A 26,152-nucleotide genomic window follows, 5' to 3' on the forward strand; every position below is an offset into this window, starting at 1 on the left:
GAAAGTGCAGGACATGTTAGAGAAGTCTGCAGTGCTCACCAACGGCAGGTGGTCAGTGGGTCTACCGTGGAAAGATCCGCACGCCAGCTTGCCCAATAGTTACCCTAGCGCATTTAAGCGGCTACAGGGTGTAGAAAAGAAGATGCTAGCTGATAAAGCTTATGGACTCCGGTACGAGGAACGTGTCAACCATTTGTTTGAAAAGGATTTCGCTCGAGAAATGGCCGACACATCACTCACGCCTAACACGTGGTACTTACCACATTTCGGAGTTGACAATCCGAACAAGAAGAAGCTGCGTTTGGTCTATGACGCAGCAGCTAAAAGTCAAGGCAAGTCTCTAAATGACTTTCTTCTCACGGGTCCGGATTTACTCGCTTCCTTGTTCGGCATTATGGTTCGTTTTCGAGAGGATAGGGTAGCCGTAACCGGTGACATAAAAGATGTTTTTGAGAATTAAGATTAATCCCGTAGATCAGAACGCCATCAGATTCCTGTGGAGAGGTAGGAACCCCACAGGCCCAGTGAAGACGTACGCGATGACGTCGCTGATTTTCGGCGCGAACTGCTGGCCCTTCATTGCCCAGTACATTAAGAATAAGAACGCTAGTAGGTTCGAGTCTACGCTACCAGCTGCCGTCGCTGCTATACACCGCCAGCACTATATGGATGACTATATTGATAGTTTGCCGGATGAAGCTACCGCCATCAGTATGGTAAAGAATATTCGTGATATTCACAGTGCGGGAGGTTTCGAAATCCGCAACTGGACGTGTAATAGCGCAACTGTGCTCGACACTATACCTAAGGATATTTTAGGCAATACAGCTGTGACTGCTGTGAGGTTTGGACTGGACGAACATGACGAAGGTGAGCGCACTCTTGGACTGATTTGGTACCCTGCCAAGGATGAACTAGGGTTCGATGTATCATTCAAGCGTATTCCCGACAGCGTCATCAAAGGCGAACAGAGACCTACGAAGAGGGTTATGTTACGTGTCATTATGTCAATTTTTGACATTTTTGGGTTCTTGTCACCTTTTACTACACAAGGCAAAGTTATGCTGCAGGACACTTGGCGTCTCCATATCGACTGGGACGATATTATTCCAGACGAATTATATAAGAAGTGGTGCAGTTGGTTGGAATTGCTGAAGGTTATTGGAGAAATTCGCCTGCCACGATGGTTACAGTCATGCGCTACCAGGTGTAAGATGGGAGATGAGTTGACTACGACTTTACCGGGCTCTTCTTTTCATGTCGTGACCGAGCAATGCTACAGTGATTTAGAAGTGCATTTATTCAGTGACGCCTCACTTAAGGCAATGTCAGCGGTTGCGTACTGGCGTTGGAAGAGTAACGATCAGATATTTGTCGCGTTTGTTGCCAGCAAAAGCCGAGTATCTTCGGTGAAACCTCAAACTGTGCCACGATTGGAACTACAAGCTGCGTTGCTAGCAGCTCGAGTCGCTGACTCAATAGCGAAGGCACATCGTTTGCACGCCACACGGCGATATTTTTGGTGCGATTCAAGTACGGTGCTACACTGGATTGGCAACAACACTCGTCGATACAAGACTTTCGAATCAGTCTTTTCTTAATGAGTGGTTCAAGGGACCCGAGTTTTTGTACAGCGATGAGACTTGCTGGCCAGCGAACGTCCTGGAACCCGAAAATGAAGTCAGCGCTGAAGCTTGCATGACCGTAGTACAAAACTCGCCTACATGTTTCCCGGTTCCTGACCCTGAGCGCTTCTCCTCGTGGCTACGATTTCTGCGATCTACCGCTTGTGTTCTCAAGTTTGTAAATAAATGCAGAGGTATCACACTTGACGACTACGCCCTGATGGAGCAAGCAAAGCAGTTAATCTTGCGGCAAGGTCAAGAAGATTCCTTTGCCAGTGATATATAAGTAGTAAAGGCAGCAAAAGACTTGCCACGCGATAGTCGGCTGAGAAATCTATCTCCATATTTGGACGAAAACAATGTTTTGCGTGTGAGCGGCCGCATTGATGCTGCTTCTGACGTACCCCAGGAAGCGAAAAGGCCCATTATTCTTGACGGACGGCATCCTACTACCAAGCTTTTGGTCAAGCACTATCATGTGAAGGCTGCGCACGGACACCAAGAAGCGGTAGTAAACGATTTAAAACAAGAATTTTGGATAATCCAGTTGCGACCTACCGTCAAAAATGTTGCGTCTCGTTGCATGCTCTGCAGGTTAAGAAAGGCTACGCCACAGGTGCCTCGGATGGGTGACTTACCTCAAGCGCGCATGGCGCATCATCAACGTGCCTTCACCTTTTGCGGGATCGATCTGTTTGGGCCCATGGAAGTCACAGTAGGCAGACGTCGAGAAAAACGTTACGGCGTTTTGTTTACTTGCCTAACCGTCCGTGCAGTTCACATAGAAGTCGTTCACTCACTTACTACCGACTCACTGATCATGGCGCTTCGACGAATGGCGTCTCGACGTGGGTGGCCGTCGCATATTTATTCCGATAACGGCACGAACCTACGCGGAGCAGACGTCGAATTGCGAAGATCCATACAGGAGCTCGACGAAGAATCCCTAAGAGCCGCAGCTCTTAACAATCAAGTTCGCTGGACTTTTATTCCGCCCGCCAGCCCCCATTGGGGTGGGGCGTGGGAGCGCTTGATTCGGACCGTAAAGCGATCTCTTCGTGTCATCTTAAAAGAACGAGCGCCCAGAGACGAGACTTTAAGCAGTCTACTAGCGGAAGTAGAAGGTATTGTCAACGGTCGACCACTAACTCATGTGTCGGTAGAGCCGGGCTCCTCTGAAGCGCTTACCCCCAACCACTTTCTTATAGGCTCTTCGTCCAGGTTGCCAGTACATGGCGTATTTGACGACTCGAACTTAGCCTTAAGGAAGCAATGGCGAATAGCGCAGCGTTTGTCCGACATGTACTGGAAACGTTGGATGAAGGAGTTCCTCCCACTTCTGTTACCGAGAAAGAAGTGGCAACAGGAGCAGAAGCCACTAAGTGTTGGTGATCTAGTGCTTGTCGTTGACCCTGATTCACCACGAAATGTATGGCCACGAGGCCTAATAAAAAGTGTGCTGCCTGGAAAAGACGGCCGCATCAGAGTAGTCGACATCAGCACCGCTACCGGCGTGCTGCGCCGGTCTGTGGCGCGCGTGGCTCCTGTACCCTTAGCTGATTAGTGCTACTTTGCGCACTAGGGTGGGGAGTGTAGATGACGGCCTCTTTTGGATTCCTATTTGTATACTTTTTCTATTTTTATCTGTCACAATTTTTCTCTATTTTGTCACTTATGTCTATTCAATAAAATTACACGTTATTTTGCAAGATTTCTAAGTTTTATTAGCGAATTCAGCTCACAAGATCTTCAGGCACAATATTCATAAGAATCTCAAAATGGAGCCGAAATATGTGAAAGCTGATAGCGGCAACCTACCAGACAGACGCATTGATGGTTGCACTTTTCTTTAAAGATAATCCGGATTACTATGCTGCGGAACTTAGAAATGTAAAAACAGCTGTGTGAGTATACGTAGAAATTGTTTATTTACGAACATTTCGATTTCGATGATACGAATACAACGACGATATATATATAGAATACGATGACGAGAATAGTATCTCTATACTGCACTTTAGTTTGAAAGAAAAAGTATGCTACTAACTACTAATGCTGAAAGAGCTATGTTATGAGGTTATGTAGTAGTAATACATTAAATACCTAGATCTTGTTTCGTTAAATACAACAAAATCCGCTGCTTTAATTACCATATTTATTTACAGTTAAATATTATTACTTACATCGAAGTGGTCTTCACACATAAAAACATTTGTATGCGCTAAAATGCTCTTTGGGTCTCTTCGCGCTAGTTTTAACCACATTTTTCTTTTTTTGGGATTCGTTGGAATGGAAACAAACGATTTGTCTGGATTTTTTTTAGTCGTACTTGAACATTGCGGCACTATACACTATTTATATACAATTTTACAGTGAAATAATGAACTCAAGGCACATAAACCATAAGATTAACTAAGGTCATTGACTGAGTTTACTTGTGAGTGACGTCACACGTGTCACGTGATTAGCCTCTTTACAAAAACAGCGTTTAAGGCGCGTTCAAAATAAATAAAATTTAACATTGTTTTTTTCATATTTAATACAGGAAATTTCACGGAAATATCAATGTAGTGTAATTATTAAGTCATGAACAATAAATTAAAACCATTTTCAAAAATTAGTCAAATAGCCTATTACGAGGCGTGCCATTACCCACGCTAAGGCCGCTTCCCCACTTGGCGGCGCGGTAGCGGTGCAGTACGCAGTATTTCGTCCTGATTGGCGCGACCGCGACTCAGTCAATCAGGAAGAAATACTGCGTACTGCACCGCTACCGCGCCGCCAAGTGGGGAAGCGGCCTTACTCTACATCACAATACACATCACAATATAATCATTTCCGCAGAATCAATCTGGGCACAGACGAGAGTACCCTCCCGAACACCGATCTGACCTGGGAGGTGGCTGTGGAGACGGAGCCTCGCGCAGTGTACCGAAGATTAGGACGGGCGCTGCAGCGTTACCGCGAGGAACACTCTGGGCCCACGCTACTAGCTTTACAGACTCTTCATAGCGTGCCGGCACTGCTCGCCTTAGTACCTGGTAAGCCTGGGTTTCGGGTTAAACTCACACAGGAGAGCGCCGTCCCGAGCACTGACTTGACCTGTGAGCTGTGGAGACAGCCTCGCGCAGTATACCGAAGAATAGGAGGCGCTGCAGCAATATCGCGAGGGACACCCCGGGCCCACGCTAGTATCTTTACAGACTCTTCACCGCCGGCACTGTTGGCCTCAGCGGTACCGCGGGTCCTAGGCCCACGCCTGGGTCTTTGTTCAAACGCGCGCCACTTTCAACGCTTCGTTCAGCGTCGCCAAGCACAGCTCCGGTCGTTTTTCAACTGCTGATATTATAGGTAGTGCACGGGTATCGACCGAAATTAAAAATTAAAAGTATAATGATGCGAAGAATGACTCCTCTTGCCACAGAAATGACGTAGAAACATCACAATTAAAGAAATTTAATAAAACAGGTCTATCGGAGTTCCCCCTGGTTCCGCTGCACGTGCGCGACGTGGAGACACTGTACAACACACTCGAGTGGCAGCGCGTGGGCGCGCGCACCATCGTGCGCCACTACCTCAACCTGGAGTCCGTGCTCACCCTCACCGCGGAGCAGTGCAGGTCATCACTTATTAATCATCCTGTTTCATTGATTGTCATACTGTGTAAGTTAACTCTTGGCACTACTCGTACTTCCACGGAGACGAACGGGGAAGAACGCGCAGATGCTAGCGTAAAATGTCACGCTAGAGGAACAGGACGTTCTTTACAGGCTTAACCATAACTAACAAACAAATGTTATTAAAATCCTAATGTCGTAATCCGCTAATCCGTTAGTTTTATATTAGATTTGGAAAGGCGCAGAACGTTTAGTCACCTTTATTATTAATAATAATGCATGGCAAGCGCGGATCGAGCGACGTATCAGCTCGTTTAGGACTCTCATTGCAAAGCTGATCTGTTTTAGGGGGGGCAACAACCGCCCACGAGTAATGCGCTTTGTGAACCAGGCGTTCGCGGGGACGGATGTCAGGCCCCGCGACTACATGGCCAATGTCACAGAGCGCATCGACTTTCTAAAGCAGAAAGTCTATGCATGGGCAAACCGTATTCGCCGCTACAGAAAGCGTGTGGATCGATTCCAGCAGAATCGTCTTTTTCAAAGTGACCAAAGGAAGGTGTACCGAAGGTGGGAGGAAGCCGACTCTCGTGTGTCCGACGTGCGGCTACCGGATGCTACTGCCATGACTGATTTCTGGCGTAGCATCTGGTCAGTGCCTGTAGAACACACGGAGGGCGGTTGGATAGACGTTGTCGAACGTGAGAGCGAAAACATCGAACCTATGGGGGCTATCACCATCAGCCCCGATGACGTAAGTTGTGCCATCCGTACGACCCAGAACTGGAAAAGTCCTGGACCGGACGGATTGCACAACTTCTGGCTAAAATGGTTTCGATGCTCGCACGCACGGTTGGCAACGCAGTTCCAACAAGCCCTAGAGCTCGGTTCCCTCCCACCTTCCCTAACAACTGGTGTAACCTTCCTGCTCCACAAGTCCGGTAGTACCACGGAAGCAAAGAACTACAGACCCATCACGTGCTTGCCTACACTTTACAAGCTCCTTACATCCATTTTGAGAGCAAAAATTAACGCGCACATTGTCGCTAACAACATTTTGGCCTCCGCTCAAAATGGATGTAGGGTTGGGTCCCGTGGTACTAAAGAGCTCCTCCTCATAGACATGACCATATGCCAGCAAGTTCGGCGGAACAGGGGGGCCCTCTCGGCCGCCTGGATTGACTGAAGGCCTATGATTCGGTGCCTCACTCATGGCTGAGAAGGGTATTGGAGCTGTATAAACTTGATGCAGCTTTAATATCCTTCCTAAGTGCGTGTATGAGGCAGTGGACCACAGTCCTTCGTCAACCAGGAGGTGGAGATGACCGCCCTGGCCCGCAGGACTTTATAAGGATCGAGCGAGGAATATTTCAGGGTGACAGTCTGAGTCCCCTGTGGTTCTGCCTAGCTCTGAATCCCCTCAGCACCCTGCTGAAGGATTCAGGGTTAGGTTGCCAGCTTCGGAGAGAGGGTGAAGTCATTTCTCACCTTCTGTACATGGATGACCTCAAGCTATTTGCGCCAAATAACCAAGACTTGATGGTGCTATTGAAAACCACAGAAGTTTTCAGTACCGCCATCAGAATGGAGTTTGGTGTCGATAAGTGTGCGGTTATGCATGTACAGCTGGGGGAGGTTGTAAATTCAACAAATTTACAACTTTCTGAGACAATGTCTTTCAGATCTATCTCTGAATCAGAAACCTATAAATACCTTGGTATGTCACAGTCGTTGGGTATTGAGGGCGAGGGTATTAGACGGTCGGTGAAGGAGCGCTTTTTCAGTCGGCTCACAAAAGTCCTTAACAGTCTTTTGTCAGGAGGCAATAAAGTGCGCGCCTTCAACGCCTGGGTAATGCCCATACTCATATACTCCTTTGGCATACTAAGGTGGACTCAGACCGAGCTGGACGCCCTGGATCGGAGGGTCCGTCTACTACTCACCACACACCGTATGCTACACCCACGCTCGTCAGTTATGAGATTGTACATCTCACGGAAGTGTGGAGGTCGAGGCTTCCTTAACGCCAAAGATCTCCACAACCGCGAGGTGTGCAATCTCAGGAATTATTTCCTTAACAACGAGTGTGGGATGCATCGTGATGTGGTGGCAGTGGACAGGAACTTCACGCCGCTCTCCTTGGCAAACGAGAACTGGCACAAACCTGTGGTACAAAGTGCTGTGGGCCGCAAGGCGGTATGGGAGAGTAAGGTGCTACATGGGCGGTTCTACAAGGCCCTCACGGGACCCGATGTAGACCTGCTCGCGTCGGTGAACTGTTTACGATTCGGGGACCTCTTCGGAGAAACCGAGGGTTTTGCCTGTGCAATTGCGGACGAAGTTATGATGACGAACAACTATCGGAAATATATCCTGAAGGACGGTACGGTCGACATTTGTCGGGCATGCCGCCGTCCCGGAGAGTCACTCAGGCATATCATTTCCGGTTGTTCTCATCTTGCTAACGGCGAGTACTTGCACAGACATAATCTCGTAGCCAGGATTATTCACCAGCAGCTTGCTCTTCTATACGGCCTTGTGGACTGCGAAGTACCGTACTACAAGTATTTACCTGTGCCAGTTCTCGAGAATGGTCGTGCCACGCTCTATTGGGATCGATCTATCATCACTGACAGGACTATTGTAGCCAATAAGCCTGACATTGTGATAATAGATCGATCGCAGCGCCGGGCCGTGCTCGTCGACATCACCATCCCCCATGATGAGAATCTCGTGAAAGCCGAGAAGGACAAGTCCAGTAAGTACCTAGACTTGGCTCACGAGATAACCGCCATGTGGGATGTTGATTCGACGATCATTGTCCCGATAGTCGTTTCAGCGAACGGTCTCATAGCGAAGAGTCTCGACCAACACCTTGAGAGACTCTCGCTAGGTGGTTGGATCAAGGGTCAGATGCAGAAGGCGGTGATCTTGGACACGGCGCGGATAGTCCGCCGGTTCCTCTCTCTGCGGCCCTGACCACCGGCAGCTTGGGCCCTGCCCCGCTGCTGGCGGCACCCTAGGTTAGGTTTTTTATAATTTGTTTATATGTATTTTGTATTGTTTTGTAAGTGTTTTTATATTTTACTTTTATATGCATATTATAAAAAACCTAACATAAGAAAAAGAATAAATAAAGAGAATAATAATATAATAATAATAAATTGTTTATTTCAATCAATCTAAAGTAATACATAATACAGGGTGTTGAGACCTTCTAGTAGGTGTAGTGTACACCTGTATCAGAAAGCCTCGCTCTTCCAATAAAATTGGTAACTACTTAATTAGAACATTGTAATATTAAACTATGTTACATTGAGTATCATAAGAACTAAAGAACAAGATTACAAGTTAAGAGTGTGTGTGCGTGTGTGTGTGTGTGTGCTCATTTTAGTAGGTAGTTGGGTTATTAAAATTCAATATTCCAATACTATTATTAGGTGATAGAGGTTTTATCCTTAATTTGCATGAATTAAGATCCTACTTTTAATATTATTCATTTACTTATTTATATATTATTTATGAATCAAATTTTCAGTCCTACTGTAGTCTAGTTTATGTAACCAGTCACAAAGTATTCGTTTACATTCGTATACATTTTTCGAATAAATATTCAGTTCCCCAGAATTTCTGCTTTCTGATATCCGAATTGTCTCGCAGATACTTCCACGTGCCACTAGGCAACCTGCCCTCGGACCCGACGCTGTTCGGCGCGGACCTGTTCTACGCGCGGCACCTCATCAAGCACAACTTCGTGCTGTGGGCCTCCAACCTGGAGCGGCCCGACCTGGGGGGCCGCGAGACCGACGACAACAGGTTACATACAGTTCAATTGAACCTTCCATTATCTCCTTAACGTAACGTCTCTCCACCCTTGAACTTTTATCTAAAAAACTAGTGAAAGCATGGCCGGCCCTAAAGCGGTGCGGATGCGTCACACCATCGCGGTGGAATGGGTACTGAAATTACTCCAAAAGGGGCGCGAGTGGAGGGGCTCAGACGACCTGAAAATAACCTTGAGCCGCCATTGAGTATGAGAGCCCGAGGTTTATATTTCAGTCAAGGCCGACAGGAACGTTTTAGCACCGACAGAAGGAATATTCTTGGTGAGAATTTTACCCACTTCTTGTCTATCTTTTGCAGACTAGTAAGCGAAGTGGAAGAGATGTCCGGCTGCACACACAACGCGTCGGGTGCATACGACTCCGTTTGCGTGGAGCTGGAGAGCGACGCGCTGTGTGTGTGTGCGTTACTGCAGGCGCACCATATTCTACAGCAGGAGGGCACCAGTGTAGCCACGGCCTTCAGTCGGACACAGCCTAACGATCCTATGGGTTAGTTTATTTAATGTATTACCTATACATATATGTATACACAACACGACGCGTTAGGTGTCTACGACTGTGTGCGTGGAAAGAGCTACGCGCTGTGTGTGTGCGCGTTACTGCAGGCGCACCATATTCTACAGCAGGAGGGCACCAGTGTAGCCACGGCCTAACGATCCTGTGGGTGAGATTTTAATTAAATGTATACTAGTTAGTTAATATATACTGTTTCACTTATTCTTAAAATTGTATACAAATTTTTACATTTTCAAGGTCTATCTCATTGCACGTAAAATTTTACGCCGTGCCATTTCGTTCACACTTAATACCTTTGCAATGCTTCAAAAGGTTGGTCAGCAAAGTTGTGTCTATCACTAGCGATAAACATCTGCTTCGAGCTTCTACCCTTGTTCGCCATCCTTTACTCACAGCCTTTATTCACAGGCCTGAACGCCTCGGTAGCCTACGACGAAACGGCACAATGTAGCGCCGCCTTCCGAGTACTACGAACGATGATAGCATCCTGGCTTAGGGACGTCACGGTGTATAAAAACGTGTTCGCTGACTACCAGATTACACACTTCTACAGGTTTGTTTTTCTCGATTCGATTTAAAAAACTCTTATGTACTAGTTCATACACAATAAAACGATTTTGTACTGGAAAACGATGTATGGATTTTTGTACACGAATATTCTGCACATCATTTTGAAGCTCGATATGTCTGGTAAATTAAAAATGTAAACTGCACAAAAAACTGTTACCCGACTGCGACTTAGCGGTATAATTCTGAAAGTCTATTTTGTATACAATTGTAGGGAAAAATTACGAGTGCCTAAATAGTTATGAGCCGTAGTGTACGTTAATAACTTAGGACTCTTAGGAGTAGGTAGCCAACCGCAATGAAACTACAAAATAAGGATATATAAAACTCTCTCTTTCTTATAATCTCTGCATACAAATATGTATGCAGATGTGCTAAACTAATGATTTTGCTGACTGTAAAGTGCTGACCTTACTATAAAGTGTTGAAAAATATGATTTATACTTATTTGGGAGTTGCTTACTTTCCACACCACATACCATATCACTAATAACTATTACAGATGGTTAAAAACCCCGACGTCGCTTCTCTACGACCCAGCATTACGACGCACGCTATACGGGCTGATGAAGAAACTGTTCCTTATGTTGGTAGCAGAGTTCAAGCGATTAGGGTCTGTTATAGTGTACGCGGACTTCAACAAGATACTGCTATGCACTAAGAAGAAATCTGTTATGGATGGCATAGGTAAGTCCAGAAAGTTACATATTTCGTGATCTCTAGTTGTTTTATCCCTTTGCTAAAGATTCCATAACATCTAATGGCAGGATCGCTATACAACGCTATACAAATAACTTTATTTTGCATGAATTATGGTACAAAAGGTCGTCAGACAATATTATACATATATATATATATATATATATACAGTATATATATATATATATATATATATAGTCCTCCTCATCGTTTTCGATGACGGCGACCCCAAATAAACATTATGGACGTTGTCTAGCGTGAGCCCTAATGTGGCTGGCCAGGCCGAACTTGTTCTTAAATGTTCTATTGCACGCGTGACAATAAAGTTGGCCAGCTGCGTTGAACGTGTACACGTAGGAGGGCTTAGGTTTTTCTTTCCGCAACTGGCATTATACATAACACATATGTTGGATCCCCTTTACTTTCTCTTAGAATTTGGCTTTCAGTTGACACTTTACGCTATGTTCAGCGTCATGTCCTATAGAGTCATCGCGATTCGTCAACTCGAGGTCAAGGCCTTTTGAATACCTTTGGTATGTGGAAACACATTACCGTTCTATTGTACCTGTCTCTGTTTAGCCCTATAGTTGAATTTATTGTTGTGTGCAATAAAGTTTAATTTAAAATCTTCCTTCCTTCTTTATATTTATGTAATTGTTTTTTGGAATTTTGGATTAATTTTGTTGTTTGTAAAAATTGACATGTAAAAGTCCCCTGTGGCCTATTTGCTGAATAAATGTTTGATGTTTTGATGTTTTCCTCTAGGTTACGTAGAATTCGTGGTGCAGAGCATCCGGAACAAGGAGCTGTTCCACGGCGTGGACATCCGCTACAAGCAGTGCTGGAGCTACCTGCTGTGGCTGGACCCCGCCAACCATGCCGGCGTGCAGGTATCTCACCATATAATACTCTACTAGAATACCATTCACGTCAAATCTTATAGCAACCAGATAAGGCCAATTATGTATGTTCCTGTGAGTCTAGTTCTGTTATTAGTTTTAGACTAAAAACTAAATTATTAATTAATTTATACATATTTATTTAAGACAACAATGGGTCAGTTCGTCTTAGCCTACGTCAATACTTAATAATAAATATAGATTTGGTCATATGGCTAAGTTTTCACATCAAAGGACAATCAAGCTTACCGTTGTGTCGCTATGCATGATTTAGGCTACGCGCGCACTGCGGTGCGGCGAGTTGCGGTGCGTTTTTAAAAACGCAAAGGAAAAAAACCGTGTGTGTCCAGTACGCACACAGCGGTGACATATCCGCACGTTTTGCCATTCTAGTCCCAACTCAAGTTAAGAACCGACGTTGAAAATTCGGAGACGCGCTAGGCGACGACATGACCGCGCAGCACCGTGCCGCGAGAACAACTCCGTCACTGGATGGCTGCGCGCTGGTGTCCGCACGGATTTTATTCCGCAGTGCGCGGATTTATTCAATAGTCCATAAGATGCAGAAAATTCGTGCAGCGCCGCACCGCAACCAATCTGCAGCAAACCACAGATTTTAATCCGCATACAGATTATTTTCTGCAGTGCGCGCACCTCAAGGAGGTTGCATACTTCACAGATTTTGCGGAAAAAAAACGGACGGCAGAAATCCGCAGTGCGCGCGTAGCCTAATGCATCCATGCCAAATTGCAGCTCCCACGAACCCTGCTTAGAAGCGAGGCCGTTTACTAATTTCTTGCGTCAGTTAGCGTCGAAGCTATCTGTGCGCGCCTCAGCAAACATGGCCGACGCGCTGCAGTATCGTGGTAGCCGCAATAGCACCCTAAATGCCTTGTTGTATTGGATAAAGTATAAATAAATCATTTCTTTTTCTTTTACTTGCCAGGGTAAATTACCAGAGGGTCTCGTTGAAGTTGGTTCATCGCAGCTGCCGCCAGCGGAAGAGAATGCAGAAGATGAGGTATGTAGTCTAGAGAGGCAATGATACGATTGATTAATTGCAGGTGTAATGACTATGGAACATATTTAACATTTTAGTTAGAATCACCCAAGGGGGTCAGCGAAATTTTATTCTATAACAAAGTTTGCTATTTATACCATAACAAACGAATTTAAACATCATTCTCTGAATTAATTTCTTTAATTATAATTAATGTGTATAACTTTTTTGTAATCACCAAAAGGGTCTACTTACCCATCTGTTTCATAGCTGAGGATAGTAACCTCTCTGGACCTTTTATGAACGATCGCTCCACTTCCGGCCTTACAATATGTATGTGAAGTTTCGCTTACGTTCCAAAGGTATAATAAAGTGGTATTCTGTGCATCAGGAGGGCATGATCGTGATGAAGTGGAACCTGGCGCTGTTCCTGCCGCGCGGCGTGCGCGAGCCGTTCGCGGCGGCCGTCGGCGGCTTCGTGGGCGCCGCCGCCGCCGCCGCCGCCGCCGAGCCCGCCGGCCTCGCCAACCTGCTGGCCGGCGAGATCGCGCAGAAACTCTTCCAGTGAGTTCTAAACGTGGACTATCTTTCACAGACTTTGCCTTATGTGTGAGGCGTTTACGAACACTTTTCTCCATGTATTGGCGCACTTGTAAATACTACGTGAGCTTCATTATCGAGTTTCATGCTGTCCATCCATCACCCTTTTCTGAATCCTTTAGTGAGATAGTAGCGTCAGTAGTGTATTTTTAAGGAGTCTGGACCACTGTCGCTTAAGTCGTTTTTAGCGGCGTACCCATACTAATATGGTTCTAAACGACCTAAGCGCCAATTTAAATGGGTGTTCATTTTTATAACAGTAGGTATAAATGTTTTATACGGGGTTTGGACCATTATAGGTATAAATGTTTTGCAGGCACTCCTGCGGTTGCTCATATCAGTTCATGTTTCGATATTATTTTATCTTTGCGGTGTAGTAAATAATGGTTACTTAAATAAATAGTTGTTTTAATGAAATAAAGCGTGGGAATGATTTTTTGGCCTATTCTCTTATCAGTTCCTGGACTACATTGTTGCTGTTTGATGTGTGAAATGGTAGACTCGGTAATGTTATTCGTAAAAACCATCAATACCCATCTAAATTGTTTACTGCATCTACTGCATTACAGTTAAATGTGGGTGTATCCGGTAGATCAAGGTTTATGACTGTTATATGCAATTTGATCTAGGTTTTAATAAAATAACCAAAGCTCAGTTTGAATTAGGAGCTCTGAAGAGATGCACTATTTCAATACAATACGGATTACATAATGTTCATTTCCAATTTTTTACACGTAACCGTTATGCTGCAATTACATGCAGTATATGATAATCACGATAGAAATGTTACTTTATCACCGTACAAGGAAGATTTTTACTTCCCATCATGTGCTGCGGGCGCGTGGAATATCAAAAGGGCTATTGTGTTCGAAGAAAATACATCTTCCAATGCGGCTTCGTTTGAATGGTATGTAAAGTTTTTTATGGGAGAAAGGGGAACAACAATTACATCAAAAACCGAGTCAAAAATTGTGCGACATAATCAAATTGTAGACATACCATTATGTAATGATGGTAATATGATAATATTTAAAATGGAGGTTATAAAAGAGCCGATAGAGAATACTTCATCTTCTATTGCACATAAGAGACGAGTAAGACGTGAAACTAGCGTTAAACAATCATGGACAGAAAACGAATACTATCAAGTAATTCAAGATGGTGATGGAATAGAGATGACTGTTCGAGTAATGAAAAAGAAAACGGGTTCAAGCACTTTTTTAAGCGTTACCACGCCTAAACTAATGGCTGCTACCACAGCCAGCACTAACAATAAAACCCCGACAAGACCTAAGTCATCGCCTACAACAACAACAACAACAACAACGGCCGCAACCACAAGCAAGCCTATAGTATTAAGTGAAGACTGTCGGCAGTATGAGTATATGTTAGAGCACATGCGAAGGTGGGCTGATGAAGAAATGTCTATTTTAACATCGGATCCTAATGCAGATCTCTACTGTAAAGATCGCCTACCATCTAAACCTGCTGCACGAAGAGAATAATGAAATTCACACCAAGGTACATTAATCATATTTTGTTTCTACTTAAAATGTTATATTAATATTTTTGATAGAATTGTAGACCGCATATGTTTCGATAACAGCTCTTTATCTTACACTTGAGGAGGGTTTCCGGTCTTAAACCGCATATATCCTGGTTCCCATCATTTTTTACTATATAAAGCACATTCGCTCATAGTAAAAACACATTCAATTGGTTATACCCCTACTGACACATTGGTGAGCACATAAAAATTAACTTCTTCTTTAATTATGTCTAATAATTATTTAAATCTTTTGAACGAACGCGGCAGTGATATCACGACTTGGATTAAACCCCAAAATTTGGTGGTAAAACAACCCTACCGTGTGTTAGATTGTTACAAAAAATCATCGCATTTTGACGCCAAGAAAATGCAGACAATAGTGGTGTTAGAATCAGGGCATTTAACTCTACCTTGTAGGTTCAACGACTTACAGGATGATGCCATCCAAGAGTTGAAGAAGGGGTATATGTCAGTAGTGTGCATGGGTCCTAAAAATAAGACATGGTTGATCGAGTTTTGCAGTGAGAATTAATTTGTAAGTAATTTGTCCTTTATTTTTTTATTTTTTTTCAGATTGCTCGAGTTAACATAATCATATTAATATAGAAAATGGATTCCTCGCCATCATCATCATCTTATTATCTTATATGTAAGATTTTTGTTTCTTTATATATAATTTTTTTTTTTAATAGTATGAACCTTAAACAGAAAAAAAAGAAAACATTAAAATGTCTGTTTACCTACTTTTTAACCTTGTTCTATGTCAACATTTTAAGAGTATTTTCAGTTTTAAATGAAGAGTTTTTTTTGGAAAGTAGGTATAGCAAAATATAATAAAAATAATAATATTTTATTTTCCCCTTCCAACAGTTAACGTGGGTGCCACCGGCAACGAACGTAGCTCTCAGAGTCACATCTCTCCAGAGCAGCAGCAGCAGCAGCAACATCCACAATCGGCAGCATCAACATCAGCAGCAGCAGCAGCAGCACCAGCACCTCCGCAAGAAAATGTCGAGAACCGGGAAAATGTTCCCCCGCCCGAAATGTACCCGCTCTACTGTAATGAACCTGCTTATGAGAGCGATACCCCCTTACAGAAGAGATCATACGAACAAAAGAATAAAGAAAAATGGTTACATGCATTCCGTAAAAATATGGTGATATGCAGATGGCGCCTACGGATGCCGTTCAGTACTTTTGCATCAGATGTATCGAGATTATTGAAGCGGCTATATATTGATGGATACCATGATGATACTCACGTTTACCTGATATCCGTTATGTGGGATGATATAAATGAGGCATTGGGAGGGATGGTGGGAGATCCGAATATAAATTATAAAGATTGGATTCTGTTATTGAGTTGCGTAGAAGCGGAACTGTTTTCGCGCGTGGTGTATAATATGAAATCGTTGAATTGTTTACTCAATGTGATATTTTGTGTGATTGGACCACACATTATAGCATCACCCGATGGTGATGATGATGATGATGATGATCTTGATGATGTTGATTAACATTCTAGATAATTGCTGATGCTGCCTTTGCGAGTGTACCTTTGTAATTGTAATCATTTATGTATTCTCTCTTGTCTCTTATATAATAAATCTTATATTTACAGAATAAAAAAGGGATGTTTTAATGAATAAAACCAAATTAATTCCCATCATGTGAGTTTATTAATTAAAAAAAAAAAAAAAAAAAAAATAGTTAAACAATATTATCTTTAGCTATCCAACTTTTTTCATTTAATCCAAGCCATTTTACATACACTCTATTCCCACGTCGTTTCAAAACTTTTTCCACTAGATAAATATCGCTATGTTTAGTTTTTTGCAATTCTTGCTCATAAAAACATCCAGAAATAGGTTGACTATGAGCGTCTTTAAGTAAATACGTCACTGGGTTAGTATTTTGCACTTTGATTACTTTAAATATTTCCGTAGTCCAGTTACCGGTGTAGCCTTTAGCGAAAGTTGATTTATATTTACTAATTCTCACGGAGTCATTGACCTTAAACTTGGCCTTTGGTTTTATTTTAATGTTATTGTACGCGTTATGTAACAACTGATAAGAGTTATTTTTATTCACGCTTGCTGGCGCCATGCTGATAGTGCGATGCGGTTTATTATTGTAAAAATGTTCGACGTCCTTTATCAGTTGTATCCATTTGTACGAACCATTCAAGCTAAACTGTTTCCAAATCCAATGTTTTAAGGTTCTAATTAGTCTCTCCACTATGGAAGCTTTCATAACGCTAAATGTAGAGTAGTGATTAATATTATAATGCGTCATAAGCGATTGAAACTTGACATTGAAAAATTCTTTTCCATCATCGGATTGAATATTTTTAGGATTTCTCTCATTTCCACTTAAAATTTTACGCATTGCCTTTGTAACATCTTCAGCGCTCTTGGATTTAAGCGGTTGCAACCAAGCATATTTTGAGAAGGTATCAATACACACTAAAATGTATTTGTAGTTGTTATTAGATTTCGAGTACTTTTGCATATCAATCAAGTCAATCTGCCATGTATCATCGAGCCCTCTCTGAATGAAACGGCGACGTGGAAATGTTTTTCTCGCATACTTGTGTATCTCATTCACAACTTGAGCTTTACTCATCCTTTTTAGGCGTAATAAGTTTTGTTGGTATGGTTGATGATGATGATGATGATGATGATGACGTTGGTTTTGCAGGTGTAGAAATTCTAGCTGATAACTTTTCAAGCTTTGCTCGTAAATCTCTTATATCAGCGCTGTGGCCCTTTATCTTTCCAAGTAATAGTATTATTTGTTCATCAAACTGAGCTTTGTTAATAGCATCCGTTTTATATATTGCTTTTTGGACTCCACCCAACCGTCTGTTTTCAAAAATTACTAAATCCTTTTCCACTTTAAATTTGTCGCGAGTTGCACTGCTGCTGCTGCTGCTGCTGCTGCCCAAGTGTTGTCCAAACTTGTTAAGAGGCATTGTGTAAGTGAATAATGGAGGAAACCGTCAACGCATTTATACAGATCAGATAGAGTACCTAATCTATATGAACAGATAACTGATGTACTTAAATCAGATAACCGATCCGATGAACAGGTTTCCTAACGGGACAATAAGAGGGTCTGTTTCCCCCGGATATTGTTTCTTACTTTAATATTATACCACCCTCAGTCAGTTCCTCAACTATTGCATTTATCTCGTTAGCGTGGGAGGTGTTACCGGCACTCTGTGATGCAATCAAAAGCTGTAAACGGCTAACCAGTTCGTTCGGATCATCCCAATAGACATAATCAGTTTTTGGATAAAACGTTTTAGTAGTCAATGTATCTCTTCTACGAGGGTTCAAACATCCACCTTCTTTGTGTCGCTTAGATTCTTGCGAATGTTTAATGAAAAGTTTATACTTTAAACTTTTATCACCGCTCAGTTGACCGCTTGGTGTGAATCCTCTACGGTGAGCGTTTGTGATGTCTAAAATCTCATTATAATCCTTTACATCGTCTTTCGAAATGATATCCCTGTTTGGTATTTTTTGAAAGATGAGTTCACTTAGACCAGGCGTCAGTTTAAAGGTTGAATCTTTGATATGTATCGAATCATTGATTATTTTAATTTGACTATCTCCAATATACATTTTGTTTCCTTCGAGATAAACACCGAATGGTATTTTCAATGTTTTAGAAAAGTGTTTGAGATATTTTTGATAATCGCTTTGATTTAATACACTGCTATGATTAATCTCATCATCATCATCATCATCATCATCATCATTACTCCCAAGAGCCGACTTCATAGTTTCCTCGTCATTATCATCATCATCATCATCATCGTCATCATCATCATAATCCAACTGTTGTATTTTTGTTTGAAGATTTTCATTCCGCTTAATCTGTTTACTATGGGGTTCTTCTTCTTCTGTTTTAGTCCAATATTTCCTTTTACGCGATTGTGACGTTGGTAATGGTGTAGAGGTGTTATTTTTATTTTTTTTAATTTTGATCAAGGGAGGACTAGGGGGAGGAGAGTTATTCATGAATACCGCTGGTTTAGCATTCTCATTGTCTCCTTTAGATTCTAACGCTTTAGTCATTAAAACATTGAGCGGTTTTGTAATTGGTTCAAAGGTTTGTGCCAGTGATGTGTCGAGAGATGACTTATCTGCTCGCAATGCCTTTACTTTTTTCTTTACACTCTCAATGGAATCTACGAGTTTCCGTTTCAACTTTTTATTACCAAACATATTTTCTATTTAGTGCATGTGCTGTTGTTGCTGCTGTTGTTGTTGTTGTTGTTGTTATTGTACTATGTTGATAGGTATGTAAATAATAGTAATAATAATAAAAAAAAGAGGTTGTTCCTCAGTAGCTGACAACATAAAACTGATAATAAACCGCAGATGGTACTTAACTTTATACAATAATGAAAACGTCAAATCCTTTACGATATCTACCCTTATTAATGTCTCTCTCCTTGTCGATTGTTAAAAAAGTGTACTTTTTCTCCCAACACTCACGGCAAACTTCCTTAAACTTTTCCCAACTCATATCAGTGTTCACGTGATCATCATAGGCATGTTTTAAATTCAACTCGTCCTGTTTGAATAGCAATATAAGATTGGCATTATCACGTACCAATTGTTTAGGTATCCTACTATATGTTTGGCATAAGTAGAAACAATCTAACCAACGATGACGTCCCATGGCGAAGTACTGACGGATTGCATCTTGATCTTCCAAAGCTACATCATCAAACACAATGACGCTGTCTTCTGAGGCATCCGCCGGTGGGACAACCTGACTCTTATCGTTGTACGTGTGAAACGGTATGTCACCAGCTCGCTTTAAAACTTTACTCAGAAACTTGTATTTCGGTTGGTTTAATGATTTCGAATAAAGATAAACATTATGAAACTTTATACCGTTCGGATCTAAAAGTAGAGACAACAGGACATTAGTCTTACCACAGTTGGAGGGTCCACAGATGAGACATCTAATATTGTTCGCCAACAATGATCCGTGTTTGAAGACGCGAGTTAAAGCTGCTGTTGTAGATTGATTTCTACATAGTTTGACATAATCGTCTGATGTAGTCCAATCTTTAACCGTAAGCGACGTGTTTTGTTTTTTAAGTTTCATTTTATTGTGATCTATTGAATCGTTAGGACGCGTATTTATATATATACTTACAAATATGTCAACATCATCATCATCATCATCCCCATCACAAGAATCTTTGTATGAGATGTTCAACATGATGGTGATGATTGAACCACCACCACCACCACCACCACCACCACCACCACCACCACCACCACCACCTGCTGATATCAATCATCATCGAGAATCGAGAAATGAGGGACATAAGCAGCGGCATCAGCAGTCGGAGTGGGAGTCGAAGCGGGAGCCGGAGCTAGAGACGGAGACGGTGCCGGAGCTAGAGATAGAGCTAGAGACGGAGACGGAGACGGTGCCGGAGCTAGAGATAGATCTAGAGACGGAGACGGAGACGGTGCCGGAGCTAGAGATAGATCTAGAGACGGAGACGGAGACGGAGACGGAGCTAGAGATGGAGCTAGAGACGGAGACGGAGATGGACACGAGTATTATAGATGCAATGAGAGTGATCTGTGAGTGTTTTTTTTTTTAATTTTTTTTATTGTGAATGCTGTAATTAAAATATATGTGAGAACATATCGCATGCACACACAGTCGATTATAGATACTTAATATGATAACACACACCGGTGGGGTTAGTGTTAATCATAATTTCAAACAGCGAAGACGGACGCCGAGCCATCGAGCTGCAACAATATCTCGTCACAACAACAACAGCAGTGGTGGTGGTATTATTAATAGTTTAATTAATAATCTACCATTCGAAGCTCACATACCCGGTTACAATTATTGTGGTCCCGGTACAAGATTGAAGGAGAGATTGGCTCACAACGTTCCGGGCGTGAACCCGCTCGACGAAGCTTGTAAATTACATGATATTGCCTACTCACGTGATAAAACATTGGAGGGACGCCATCGAGCAGATCTGCGATTGGCTGAAGCTGCTAGACACCGCTTGAGCGCTACTAACGGCTCTATAGGTGAACGAATAGCTTCTTTGGCGGTAGATAAGATTATGAGATTTAAAGTTAAACGCGGAATGGGTGGTGGTGGTGGTGTGGTTCCAATTTCGAAAGTTATAAAGGCAAGCCGCGATGCGGTTAAAAGACAAATTGCAAAAAAGAAACCAACTACCACTCCTACTACTACTACACTGTTCAAAGTGGGCGTGAAAGCTGCAAAACAATGCATTAAAGGGAAAATTGTAAAACAACAACGTAAACAGCGAATCATCCCAATACCAAAGCGTGGTGGCTTCCTACCTTTGATACCGCTACTGAGCGCTTTAGCAGCCGCGGGAACTTTAGCCGGTGGAGTCACCACCGCTGCTAAAAATATCTACGAAATGGTGAAGAAGAATAAAAATAATAATAATAGCGACGGCGGCGGCGGCGGTGGCGGCAGTAAGATTATTGGCAAAGGTTTATATTTAGCACCTTATAAACGCGGTATGGGACTCTACATCACACCACCACCACCAGCAGCAGCAACAGCAGCAGCAAAAAAAAAAAAAAAAACAAGAAATTAAATTTACCGCCAATAGGTAAAGCCCTCACCGACCTGGATATAGTAAGATGCGTTCATAGAGAGAAAATCCCATACTTTAGAGGTGTTTTCATGCGAGATAATCTTCCAACGAAACCACACTACTATGAAACTGGTATTATTAATTTAGACACAGAACGGGGAGAGGGTACACATTGGTGTGCTTATGTCAAGAAGGGTGGTTATTGCTTGTATTTTGACAGCTTCGGTGATTTGAGACCTCCTAGGGAGTTTATTGATTATATTAACAATTCTACCGCTGCTCTCAACATGCAAGTAGAGTATAATTACAATCGATTACAGAAATTTAATACTGTAAACTGTGGACATTTATGCTTGGAATTCCTATATAAGAACGCTAAACGTTTGTTTTAAATAAATAACAAAAGCATTACACGTGTGGTTTCATTCTTACTAAGATCGTTGCCCGTAAACCACCATTACCACCACCACCACCACCACCACCACCACCACCACCATCGACACACAATCATTATTATCATCATCATCACCCTTATCGCTATGACATCATTAACCTCATTCACAATAAGTCTAAACGGTAATGAGTCCATTTTGAATGTAGACTTTCAACCGGCTCTAGAATTGGACAGTGATGGTTTTTATGAGTGCGCGCTAGTGTACTTTAAGACTTTCAACTCTATTCCAAATGTTGATCAGACTAATAACCTGTTTCATTATGGAGATAAAATTATTACAATTCCAGAAGGTTCGTATGAGCTCAATGATATAATAAATCACTTGAATCGTGAAATGATTAAGCTGGCTAATGGTGACGCTGAAAAATTGATTGATATCTCTGTAAACAGCAACACCTCCAAGTGTATGATGTACTCACCAAAGTTGGATATTCACTTTAACAAACCAAACACTATCGGATCACTCTTTGGTTATTCACAAAAAACGCTGAAAGCTAAAACAGTGCATTGGTCAGACGAATCGATCAACATACTCATAACAAACACTATAAGAATAGAGTGTAATATTGTGGAGGGCTCATTCGTAAACAACAAGCCCTCGCATGTAATACATGAGTTTTCACCTGACGTCCCGCCCGGTTATCAAATAATTGAACAACCATCTAATATTATCTATTTACCTGTCAAGAAGAGTAACGCCAACCTGCAAAACATTGAAGTGCGCATAGTAAACGAGTCTGGTGATACAGTGAATTTCCGAGGTGAAAACATCTCACTTCGTTTGCATATTCGTAAAAAGTAAAATGATTATTCATAATAATAATAATAAAATCACAGGTTACAACCCCTACACTATCAGTCGAGGTCTTGCTCTCGACGTGAAAAGTACTACTACTACTACTCCTCCTCTAAGACAGCAGCAGCCGTCACTAATACAACAACAACCAAAGAAATTGACTAGAGAAAACAGCACATTTTTACAGAGTATCGGTTTTAAAGTATGTCCTCGTCATCTATCTTAGACATTGGTGAGCGGGTGTCATTTGATGACTCCATAGAAAGTATAGAATTTCACCCCTACACTCCGTATAATGACTCTTTCAAAAATAATGATAACATCCACATATGTATCAACCGTCAAGATCTAATCCTACTACCGAGTCAGAGTCAAATATTGGTGGAAGGCACAGTGGAGAAAGGGTGTCTACTGACCAACAATGGTGTTGCATTTTTATTTCAAGACATCCGTTATGAATTAAATGGTGTAGAGATTGATCGAGCGAAAAACTGCGGTATCACATCCACTATTAAGGGACTAGTCTCGTACACCAAGGAAATGGAGCATAGTCTTCAGACAGCGGGATGGGAAGTTGGTGCCAAAAAGATACATGATAAGTTTACTTTAACTATACCGCTATCTCATTTCTTGGGCTTCGCCGAGGATTATAAGAAGGTTATAATGAATGGGAAACACGAGTTGATATTAAACCGCGCCAGTACAGATGTAAACTGTTTAGATTTAGCACCCGTTGATCCCGATAAGGTACCGAAACCGCCGGTTCCAAATGGCACCATTGAAATCACTCGTATTGTATGGAGGATGCCAGTCATAAAAGTGTCCGATAAAGAGAAACTGCGCTTAATGTCGTACGCCGAGAGGAGCATACCAGTTCAGATAGCGTTCCGCACGTGGGAACTGTATGAATATCCCATACTACCTGCCTCAGAACGTCATATTTGGTGCATCAAGACTAGCACTCAGCTGGAGAAGCCTCGCTATCTCATTGTCGGTTTCCAAACGGCACGTAGGAACAACAAGACCGAAGATATGAGCATATTCGACCATTGTAATCTTATCAATTGCAGGGCGTATTTGAACGCTCAGTATTATCCATACGATCCCTTTTCAGCTGAATTTAAAACCAATAACTATGCACTCTTATATGATGCATTTACCAATTTCCAACGATCATACTACAACCGTGATCATACCAGCCCTCAAGTAAATTATCCTCATTACAAGACGCAATCTCCATTAATAGTCATTGACACGTCAAGACAGTGTGACAGCTTCAACTCGGGAGCCATTGATATTAAATTGGAAATGGAGTTTAAAGAGAACATTCCCGCCAACACCACAGCATACTGTCTTATTATAAACGATGCGCTATTTGAGTACAACGCTCTCACAAGTACCACACGTAAAATTATACAGTAAAAAAAAAACACATATACACTCACATACACACATACATACATTGCACTCCACCGCTAACCATCCTCAAATGTAAACGTGTTTGAAATTTGAAAAATAAAAAATAATAATAATAATGATGAATAATTCTAATATTAATTTACCTTCTTACACACCATCGATTGATTTCACCGACAATGAGAACGGCGGCGGCGGTCAGTGTGAGCTGAGTAAGAGTGTTTACAATCTAGCGGTGAAAAGCTATCCTACTCTAATTAAAAACATCCATGTGTATTTAAAGCTGCAATTTATTGAAGCTAAAATCAGCTTACAAACCTACGTGAGTTTAAATGGAGAACACGAACTCACATGTGAAGAATGGAAAGCGATGTTTGCGAAGAAAGCTGCCCTCATTGGAGAGTTTTATCAAAACCCATTAAGTGTGTCACCGCAGCTGCTTCAGTGTCATCGTCTTCAAGTATGCGTCTCTCCACCAGTACTTTTCCTCGTTGATGTGGAAACAGCATTTAACTCACACAACCCTCTGGTAATAAATAATGTGGAATGGCGTCATATTGAATGCGTTATGGAGTGTATTAACGCTAGAATTGAATACTTGAACAAGCTAAAGTCGACCTATGAGAACCGCCTCAACTTCTTTAAGAAGCATTTCAAGGCACATCATCCCACCAACGTTCAAGAGGCACGCAACATTATACATGGATTGTGCAATATTAATGATATTGTTGACTCAGAAATAAAGTGTTATGCTGCTAACGTTCTATGTAATACCTACTTTTTCCAGTGAGGAAATGGTTGTGGTTTTTTAAAATAAATTATTGCGCAAGAAAAAAATGACCTTGTTATTTTAGCATAAAAACCCTTATCAGCTCTAACCTGCGGTTAGAGTGGTGTAGTTAGGTATATATATATATAAATATACATTATTATTATTTTAATTCGAGTTATAAAAGCGAAGTGATTTATACGCTCATGCTTAGATGTAAACAAACCTTCGTTTGAATCTTACATTGCACACGTCATGTCATCTCCACACCGTCGTTGTGACTTTTGTAATGAAGATGTTTTATTAAACCATCTCGTAGCACATTCGAGAACTAAACGTCACAAGTTACTGTGTACTCAAGAAAAATCCAACGATTGCGCCGTGTACATTGTGAATAGTGCCTTCAGATGTAGAATTGTGAGTTATCGAATTAATGGGAGCTCAAAAATATTGGATCCTAAAATTTACTTGTTACATATTGGAAATAAGATTGAGAAAGTGATTGATATCGAATTAAACATTCACAAACATATAAAAGTTAACGTCGAATTGTTTTGTACTTTTGTGAAAACCGACCCCGAAGGGGAAATAATACACGATTTGAAGTCGTTTAATACCAAAAATGTATGTCTACATAAAGATGCTGTAGATTTCCCATCATTCTTTGAACATACCAGTTTATGCATTTTAAAAAAGTGCGAAGACTTTCAAGAGCGTGATAGTGGATGGGCGCTTGAGAAAATTGAGTTTATTGAAGTCAACATCAACAAATACCAACCGCTCAAAGGATCTTCATACATACCCCTCCCGAAAGCAGTGCAATCGAAGAAGGCGTGTGTTAATGTGAAAAATAGTGACAATAAGTGCTTTTTTTGGGCTGTTGTTAGCGCCCTCTGTCCTGTAAACGAACATTGTGATCGGCCCTCCTCGTACCCGTGTTATGATGATGTTTTTCAAACTAACGGTATAGAACTCCCGGTTTGCCATTTAGGTATTAAAAAGTTTGAAAAATTGAATAAAATCAGTGTGAATGTGTACGGTATCGACTCTAAGAAAAAGAAGGCTAAAAAGAACGATGAAGATTTGATAATTGTACCCTTACGAATTTCGGATGTGTCTTACGAACGTTATGTGGATTTATTGTATTATGAGAAGGGGACATT

General features: G+C 41.9%; 2 protein-coding genes across 2 annotated transcripts in view; both read left to right on the top strand.

Moving 5' to 3' along the window:
- LOC134748277 (DNA polymerase epsilon catalytic subunit 1) overlaps positions 1-26,152 on the top strand; it is a 64,255-nt gene that overhangs the window by 32,798 nt on the left and 5,305 nt on the right. Inside the window, exons 31-39 of the mRNA XM_063683011.1 lie at positions 4,470-4,666; positions 5,094-5,244; positions 8,903-9,058; positions 9,386-9,576; positions 10,012-10,156; positions 10,673-10,857; positions 11,635-11,759; positions 12,715-12,789; positions 13,160-13,332. Coding sequence (XP_063539081.1) covers positions 4,470-4,666; positions 5,094-5,244; positions 8,903-9,058; positions 9,386-9,576; positions 10,012-10,156; positions 10,673-10,857; positions 11,635-11,759; positions 12,715-12,789; positions 13,160-13,332 — 1,398 coding nt within the window. The remainder of the gene's footprint in view (positions 1-4,469; positions 4,667-5,093; positions 5,245-8,902; positions 9,059-9,385; positions 9,577-10,011; positions 10,157-10,672; positions 10,858-11,634; positions 11,760-12,714; positions 12,790-13,159; positions 13,333-26,152) is intronic.
- Positions 572-1,602, top strand: LOC134748257 (uncharacterized). The gene has a single exon (XM_063682992.1). It carries the CDS (start codon positions 666-668, stop codon positions 1,599-1,601), a length of 936 nt encoding a protein of 311 aa, XP_063539062.1. The 5' UTR covers positions 572-665; the 3' UTR covers position 1,602.

The sequence above is a fragment of the Cydia strobilella genome, chromosome 16, assembly GCF_947568885.1.
Source record: "Cydia strobilella chromosome 16, ilCydStro3.1, whole genome shotgun sequence".
Taxonomy (NCBI): Eukaryota; Metazoa; Arthropoda; class Insecta; order Lepidoptera; family Tortricidae; genus Cydia; species Cydia strobilella.

What these genes read in the sequence shown, in the direction of transcription:
- LOC134748257 (XM_063682992.1), top strand. Translation starts at nt 666, where the DNA reads ATGGATGACTATATTGATAGTTTGCCGGATGAAGCTACCGCCATCAGT.